This window comes from Oreochromis niloticus, linkage group LG7 (genome assembly GCF_001858045.2).
Source record: "Oreochromis niloticus isolate F11D_XX linkage group LG7, O_niloticus_UMD_NMBU, whole genome shotgun sequence".
Classification (NCBI taxonomy): domain Eukaryota; kingdom Metazoa; phylum Chordata; class Actinopteri; order Cichliformes; family Cichlidae; genus Oreochromis; species Oreochromis niloticus.
In genome coordinates, this window is record NC_031972.2 from 35,763,526 (window position 1) to 35,771,604 (window position 8,079).

An 8,079-nucleotide genomic window follows, 5' to 3' on the forward strand; every position below is an offset into this window, starting at 1 on the left:
GGGGTTGTGATTCTACCATGTCGATGTTCATACACGAGGACCGCCATTGCGGGTGTGCTGTGGAGGAGAACTGATCTGATGCGTGATGAATATGTTCTTCTGTATCGTGGTAAACAGTACTGCCCAGACTTCCAACACCCATCCTTTAAGCGCCGGGTGTATTTGCAAGACAGAGAAATGAACGAGGGAGACCTGTCTTTGTTTCTGAAGAATGTGACATCGAACCGTACCCATTATACGGTGTTATTATTGTGTATTGTGTTTTGACCGTGAAATAACAATAAATGAAGGATGAACATACACAGAGTGTCGTTCGTTTTATTGCTTGCATTGTACACAGTTGACATTATGTTCACGATCCATGGAATGACAGCACGGGCTACCATTGTAGAGCAAAGGCTTGTACAGTTTGAACGTCTTATCCCCTGTCATCTCGGTCAGCGTGGAGCTCAAGAGTACATGCGTTCTCAGGCGTGCTCACGGAAAAGCACGTATTATCACGGTACCCCTTCCAGCTACTCCTAGTTTATGTGCGGGTCACTGCGTCTCTCACGGCGAGCATGAAACATGGCAAAAGTTATCTCCTTTATACTTGTCTTGTCACTGACACTAAGCGGACGCGTCGCTCTGTGTCAGCAGAAGAATGACAAAGGTGGGTGTAAAATGGCCTTGTTACCTCACAACAACACACCAAACAACGAATGCATTGCTGTCCATGGGAGTCTTTACGAGAATGTGAATGTCACCCGCAGGTTCTCCACCCCGTCCGCACGTCAGATTGATTCTCGTGGGCAAGACCGGGTCTGGCAAGAGCGCGTCTGGTAACACTATACTCGGCGATAGCAACGCTTTCAAGGAGGACATGTCACCCGAGTCCGTCACCGTTGGCTGTGTGAAGAAGGAGGTGGACAGAGACGGCGCCAAAGTCGTTGTGATCGACACTCCGGGGTTGTTCGACACAGCCAAAACACAATACGATGTGAAAAGAAAGATCGAGGAGTGTGTCGAACAGTCGGTACCCGGACCGCACGGATTCCTTTTGGTAATCAGCCTAAAGTCTAGGTTCACACAAGAGGAGCGGAGCAGCATAAAGTGGATTCGAGACAACTTCGGAGAAGACGCTTTCACGTACACCTTGGTCTTGTTTACACACGGTGACTTGCTAAAGGGTAAATCGGTGAGAGACTACGTGAAGGAAAGCAAAGAGCTACAAAGAGTGATAAACCAGTGTGGCGGAAGGTACCACACGCTGAGCAACACTCAGAGAGTAAACCAAACTCAAGTGGATACTCTGTTGAGTAAAATAGAGGACATGGTAGAATTCAACGGAGGTGAGCACTACAGCAACGATATGTACAAGGCAGCTCAGAAGAAACTCGAAAGAGACAGGGAGCGTAAGAGGAAAGAGCAAGACCAAATGCGAAAAGAGCATGAAGAGATGATTAAGACAAGGGAATGGTGTAGATTCTTCGGTCTTACGTCTCTGGGATTATTTGGAGCAGGGGCATACTTGTCCTCTTATGTGCTAATGGGGATCGGTGGGGCGCTTGGGTATTCTCAGTTTAATTGTTCTGTGGCCATGTTCAGTTAGGTGGGCTAACTACATTAGTCAGTTTGCCATCACACGCTAGATTGTTTTGGTAGAACTGCTTACGAAGACGGTATGCTGAGAATCGGTGTTCTTCACCAAATGGATACACAAGATATCGACCGATATTAGGAGTCTGTTTCTGTCCTCGTTGTGTGGATCATGTGGTATCTGTGCAGTACAATAAAGGTGGAAACATACTGTTATTGTGTGGTGTTTTACACTGTTACTGTGTGGGTTTTTAGACCGTTCCATTTTTGTCGAAACACAGTCATACACTGAGCTGGGTTTGATTCCTTTTACACCAAATGTCAAATGAAAAACTCCGTACAAGATCACAGTGTACGTTTGTTTATTCACGAATACAGCAGCACGTTGAGGTTACATATACAGTTTTACATCACAAGTAAAATAGACTTATCGTGGTGGTGGTTTATACGAAAATATATACACACACTGCATACACCAAATGTCAAATGAAAACTCCGTACAAGATCACAGCGTACGTTTGTTTATTCACGAATACAGCAGCATGTTGAGGTTACATATACAGTTTTATATCACAAGTAAAATAGACTTATCGTGGTCGTGGTTTATACAAAAATATATAGACACTGTATGAAAAGAGCATGAAATATCCTCTTTGTACCCCCCCGTCAGCAACGCCTAGGCATTATGTCCGGTACTTGCTCGGCTAAAAACTCGTCTGGGTAGAGCTGAACGTTTTGAAGCTTGAGCTTTAGCAACTTGACAGCACTCGGAGACATACCCTTTATGTTGAAAATCGGGGTAATGCGTACCCTCAGAGGGTACGGGTTCATCTTGAGCGTGCTCTCCCACTCGTCCTCTCCCCCGAGATCGTCCCCTCCTATCTGCACGTATCGAGACTGTTTGGATATAGACGACAGTGCTTTCTTCTGATACTCTGACAGCCCTTCCGTGTTACACCGTGATGTGCTACCACCGGCGCTGGCTCCACCGCCAAAGCCAGAGACTTCGACTTTTGCTCCGCTGTCTCTGCAGCGCTCAGCAGCATCGTCTAAGCTGTTCTCAGCGTCCTTGTTGCAGGTAGAGAACACCTCAAACGAGCTGTAATATCCACCAACCTCCACTGAGCTTACGAACCCATATCCCCAAGTGTCCAGGAACTCATCGATGTGTCCTTCTGGGTCTCGGTTAAGCTCCTCCAGTGATACGCGGAGCATGGTGCTGGGTTCATAGGACGAGAAGGTTGCGCTGCCCACTTGGCATTGATATGACGATGACGAGACTGAAACTCTGTTACTCGAAGCTACCGTCCTCTCCATCGACCTCTCCACGGCATCGGTCTTACTGAACGTCACTTCGGCCGAGGCCGTTACACCAGCAAAGGACCCCGACGCTTCTACGTGACCAGAGCTAGAGTCCTTGGTGCCATGCGATTGCTTGGTCTGCGACGCGTCAGCTGATGCTCTCTTGTATTCTCTGCTACCTCTCAGACACCGGATGGCCTTGTGAAACTTGACACGGGCGGGCACCGTGAACTCGTTTTGTTGCCTGCACCTATGCAAGAACCCCGAGAGCGCTACGGCCTCCAAGTTCCCCAGTCCTTTGCTTGTCACAGCGTAGCCCAGCGGAAAGGTGTACACGGAGATGGTCGAGTCACAGTGGTTTATCAGCAACCGGTCCGCTATGTACAGAGTTCCAACTATAAGTGTGCTCGATAGGGTCACAGCTATAACAGCATACAATACGATATTCAGTCGAACCCCCGCTATCCTCCTCTCACCGACCCTACGTACTTGGTCGTCCTCACTGGGCAGTCCTGTGCAATTGGGCTTGTCCAAGACGACAATCTCATCACGCGAGACAGCGGGCACGGCAGCCTCTCTAGCCGGTCTACTCAGCCTTCCAACTAACCCTATGATACAGTCATTAGCAGCCGATAGTCCTACCCGACATTCATGGCCACCGTGTGCACACACACGTCGTAGCTCACTCCGGTTTCTGAACGCTAGGCCAAATATCAGCGACAGTCCAAGCAGGACACACACAGCCGAGACAATCCCCTCGTTTCTTGTCCTCGCGTCAGAGTCCGCAGACAGAGGGTCCTCGGTAATGGAGGACTCGTCCCGTTGAATGCACGTGATACACGCTTCGCTAGAGCACTGGAATCCGGGCTTACACACGCACTGTAGCTCTTCTTTTGGGCTGTACACAATGTTCTTGGGCCCGTATGTGTCAGACCACACGGGGTTCCCGTTCACAAATCTAGGACGCGCACCCCCTTGGCAGACAACCGCCGTCTCTTCTCCAGAAGTCCTACACGGCACGCAGGGCGACGCAAAGTGTTGCAGGTGCGAACAGAAGGGCGGGTTGTCCGGTGAACTGCTGGCATACAGTTGTCTCATATTCCGATCCTGTATTTGTGTAACGGGAACACGTCCATCCCAGTAAAACATGGCGTACTTCTTGCTGGAAGAAATGTTCTGTAGGTACACAAAGTTTTTGTTGACATCGCAGTAGGGTTGCAAAATACACCTAGTCAGCCTGTTGTGTAATTCCGTGTATTCGTATAACCGACAATGTACACACTGCGGATCACGACAACGCCCGCTAGCTGCCATTACTGTGCCCGGAGGACACATACAGCAACCCAGGCTGTCAGTCACACAGCCCAGACAAGTAGTTCCACAGAGAAGCATAAGCAAAACGCGCATCATTTCTGCAATCAGTTAGCAGAGAAGGCATCCTCATAGCATGGGTGTTATTACCATCTCCTGGCCGATCAGGCCGACCAGAATCAGCAGGGTCCCGTGCTGCAGGTCGGCGAGGAATAGCGCTGCAGGTCGGCGAGGAAAGCGCTGCAGGTCGGCGAGGAAAGCGCCGCAGGTCGGCGAGAAAAGCGCCGCAGGTCGGCGAGAAAAGCGCCGCAGGTCGGCGAGGAAAGCGCCGCAGGTCGGCGAGGAAAGCGCTGCAGGTCGACGAGGAAAAGCGCTGCAGGTCGGCAACAATGCATTGTGACTTCGATTAAATACTACCCCAAACAGGCCGCTTTATCCCAACAGTCTGCCACTGCTGAGAGAACGCAACAGCTTAAGGACATAGCTCGTTTCTAGATGCAGACATCAGAGTCACGCAGAAGCATCTCCGGTTAATTTGTCAATTATGAAGACAGCGGTCTACACTGTCCTGTGCTTGGGAGCGTTGTTCTACTCCACCAGCTGCAGTTCGACCAAGAAGAGCTACAGTGCGAAATGTCTGAACGGTAAGACCGCGACAGTGGACGCGTCTAGTGTGGGCCGCACTTCCACGTACAAGACGTACAAGCAACTGGTGTGCAAAGCCTGCGCCGTGCAGCAGTGCGACGACACCAGGCTGTTCAAGGGGTACTCCAAAAAGGACGACAACAGTAGAATCCTCACCTCCAGCCTGGAAGGGCTGCAGTTGACGAGTTACGGCTCGACCGAGGCCAAAGTGTCATACAGATGCCCCAAGACAGAAACCCTACAGGCCGCTCAATGCCAAACCGCGCAGACGCTGAAAGAGTGCCTGGTGAAGCTGTGCCAAGAGTGTTCCTCGACAAACTGCGAGGTGTACGCGGGCTCGACGAAGGTCAGCTCGGGCAAAGTTGCGGTAGCCAAGGGTGTGTACAGGATCGACACGAAGGCCTCGGCGGCAGAGAAGCTGAAGAAGAAGCTGGAGGCCGTCAAAAGGATTGCAACGTCCGATAAGGCAAAGGGGGCAGCCAAAGCCATAGGAGCCGCTGTGGTCAGCAACAAAGATGTCATCGTCAAGTTCGCCAAATCCGTAGGGGTGCCCGAGGAGAAACTGGCGACCATTCAGCAGATAATCAAAGTGGGAAACAGCCTCTACGCGAAAGACGTAAACGGCGGACTCACAGCTCTGGCTGAGCTCACGGGTCACCCTCTGACCGAAGAGGAGGAGAAGACTATCGACAATGACATGAGCGAGGACGAAGAGGTCGAGTATTCTAGCGTGTTCGCTGCTCTGAAAGAAGAGGCCGCTCGCGTCGAGAGCGGGCGAGACTTGTATCAAGACAGCAAAGACTCATTCTTGGTAACCTACGGATTGTACATAGCTATCTCTGTAGTCGTTATAGTAGCGATAGCCAGCTGCGTGTGCTGTGTGCTATGCTGCAGGATGTGCTTGAAAAAGAGGAAAAGGGTCAACGTGGACTATAACTTGCAGCAGCGCAATCCGTAAGAAATGATAACGCTGAATATTGGTTTTGTATTCCATATAAAGCATGCCAATGGTCACGAAGTATTGTGTGTGCCATCTACTAGTACACGATTGTACTCTTGTGTTTTCGTATCACGTTTGTATACAACGGAGGCCAATGCGATGAACATTGTAGCCTAGGGAAGAAATGACACTGAAGATTTTGCCTTATGTGTTTGCATCATGCATACACCCTAACGTATTACATGTAATCACCAGTGCCACTGTTTACACTGTTGTCAGTGTACTCCTGTGCAATTACGGTTAGCATTTTACACTGTTGGTATAAAATTTATGCTGTGTTTTTATACTGTTACATTTTTGTATTGTTGTCAATGTACTCCCATGCAATCGAGACTTGCGTTGTTATGCTGTTGCAGTGAAGAATGTAAAGTAAAGCACAGTCCTGTGAAAACAATGTGTTGTATACACAGATGGTATGGTTTATGGTCTATGCTATGTTGCAGAAAATAAAATGCAGTAACAATCAATGGTGTCTGGGTACTCTGATGTTGCTGTTAGCCGTAAACACCACAGTACAGCAGTTATATTGACAAATCATTTATTGGGACATACACGCATACGAGGCACTATGTATCAAACTCCAGATGTCTCATCTTTTAGGCCGTGGTGTTGCGCACAAGATCGGTTTGATTTGCAATTTGTCCAGTCCTCCGCTTTCGTATAATGCACACCACCACCACTGGAACAAAGCAGCAGTGCACAAAACACCATTGTCGAAAACAGCAGTAAGGCCAGAGCAAATCAGTGTTCGACCAGGCAACTGCGCGAAGAGTTTTGCGATCCTCCAGGCGCCAGTGTTTGGTAGCGTGATACCCAGTGTCCTCCTCCAACACGCTGCAGGTGAAGTTCCCCTTGTCAGATTGTAATATATCCACAGCGATCCTTCGTTGAAACGTGTCGTCGTTGTTTGGGAGAATGTCAAAGACCTCGAGACCGTCGTCCGTACTGAGAACTCGGCCGTTTCTCATGAGCGTCATAGCAGGCGTGTTTGTGGAGAAACCCGATGCCATACAAACCAATGTGAGAATAGGTCCGCGTGTCTTCCGTGCAAACACGTACACGTCAGGGACGATTGCCCTTTCTCTCAGTTCCCGTTGGCTGTGTCCAACAAACCTAGTCTACCATCCGATACACTCGTCGCGCAAATAGCCGTTGGTGTATTCCGTTAACACGGTCACACCGTTCCATTTGTCCGCGATGGGTTTTGCCGCTTCGGTCGCAGCTGACCACCTCAGCGTGACATAATCAAAAGACATTAAATCGTCACCATCATAAGCGTACTTATCCACCCCGCGGACAAACCGCAGCCTCTCCTCGGAGGGGTTCGTTTCCCCATAACATCCGTGTAACCACTGTAGAACATGTACATCCCCATCGGACGCCGAGTGTCCCATCCGAGTCATCACGACACCTAGGTTAACGCCAAACCATTGCTGCTTGCTGAGTCGACTCTGCGTGCCCTTATCCAAGTATTCAGTAGTTAAGTGTTGTCTAGCCCAGCTTGTTGTGGGGGTTTTCCGTGGGTTGTCGGTGTCAAAACGGTCAAAGGGTTTACCGTCCAGTAGACCTATTGCTGTAAACTTGTGCACACCCGGCAAGCCGAGGTCTGCGGACAGCGCTGTATAAATGTAGATCAGCGAATGAGTTGCCGAATTCACCGTCAGCATACGCGTGACAAAGTACAAAAACACATACCGCGCGTCCATCGTAAGAGCTACCTCAATTGTGTGCGGTGTGCAAATGCAAGTGATCACAAACTCTCCCAGTGTTCGGGCAAATAAACTCGCCAACGTTTCCGCCGTCTCACAACAAAGCTCCCTGTCCAGCCGACAATCCCACCCCCGGCTGCCCTGTTCCACATCGACCGCATGTACCCAGCTAAGACCTAGCCATCCCCACGTGTGTGTCGGTCTTTGCGAGAAACGAACGCTGTAACTGAGAGGTCTCTCACTTATAGTTGTGCAATGTGTGTGATTTTATATATACAAGTACAGCACGGTAAACGCAGAAGCGGGGTGTGCGTGTTTCGCCGCAATGGAGTAAGTCAGTGTTTGTGGTGTTGGAAGAGCGGACGACTAGACTGAAATGAGAGTCCCACACACGACAACAACACGTAACGTTTCACGTGGGTTTATTATTACAAGCAGTATGATAACAAACCGACACAATACAATACAGTGCATACTTTGTCCCCCCGTTCTACTGTTCGGGGTACCACAGCCTAATCGTCGATGCCTTTCGCT

General features: G+C 49.7%; 1 protein-coding gene and 1 pseudogene across 1 annotated transcript; one reads left to right on the forward strand and one right to left on the reverse strand.

The window, feature by feature from the left end:
* The first annotated feature begins 532 nt into the window (after positions 1-532).
* On the forward strand, positions 533-1,591 carry LOC109202994 (GTPase IMAP family member 4-like). Its single transcript, XM_019362012.2, has 2 exons — positions 533-652; positions 753-1,591. The coding sequence occupies exons 1-2, from the start codon at positions 568-570 to the stop codon at positions 1,589-1,591; spliced, it is 924 nt and encodes a 307-aa protein (XP_019217557.2). The 5' UTR covers positions 533-567.
* Positions 1,592-6,432: 4,841 nt separating this feature from the next.
* Positions 6,433-7,544, reverse strand: LOC109202995 (H-2 class I histocompatibility antigen, L-D alpha chain-like; annotated as a pseudogene).
* Between the last annotated feature and the right edge of the window lie 535 nt (positions 7,545-8,079).

Coding starts and splice junctions, on each gene's coding strand:
- LOC109202994 (XM_019362012.2), top strand. CDS start 568: ATGGCAAAAGTTATCTCCTTTATACTTGTCTTGTCACTGACACTAAGC. Junction 653..752: donor TCAGCAGAAGAATGACAAAG/GTGGGTGTAAAA, acceptor TGTCACCCGCAG/GTTCTCCACCCCGTCCGCAC.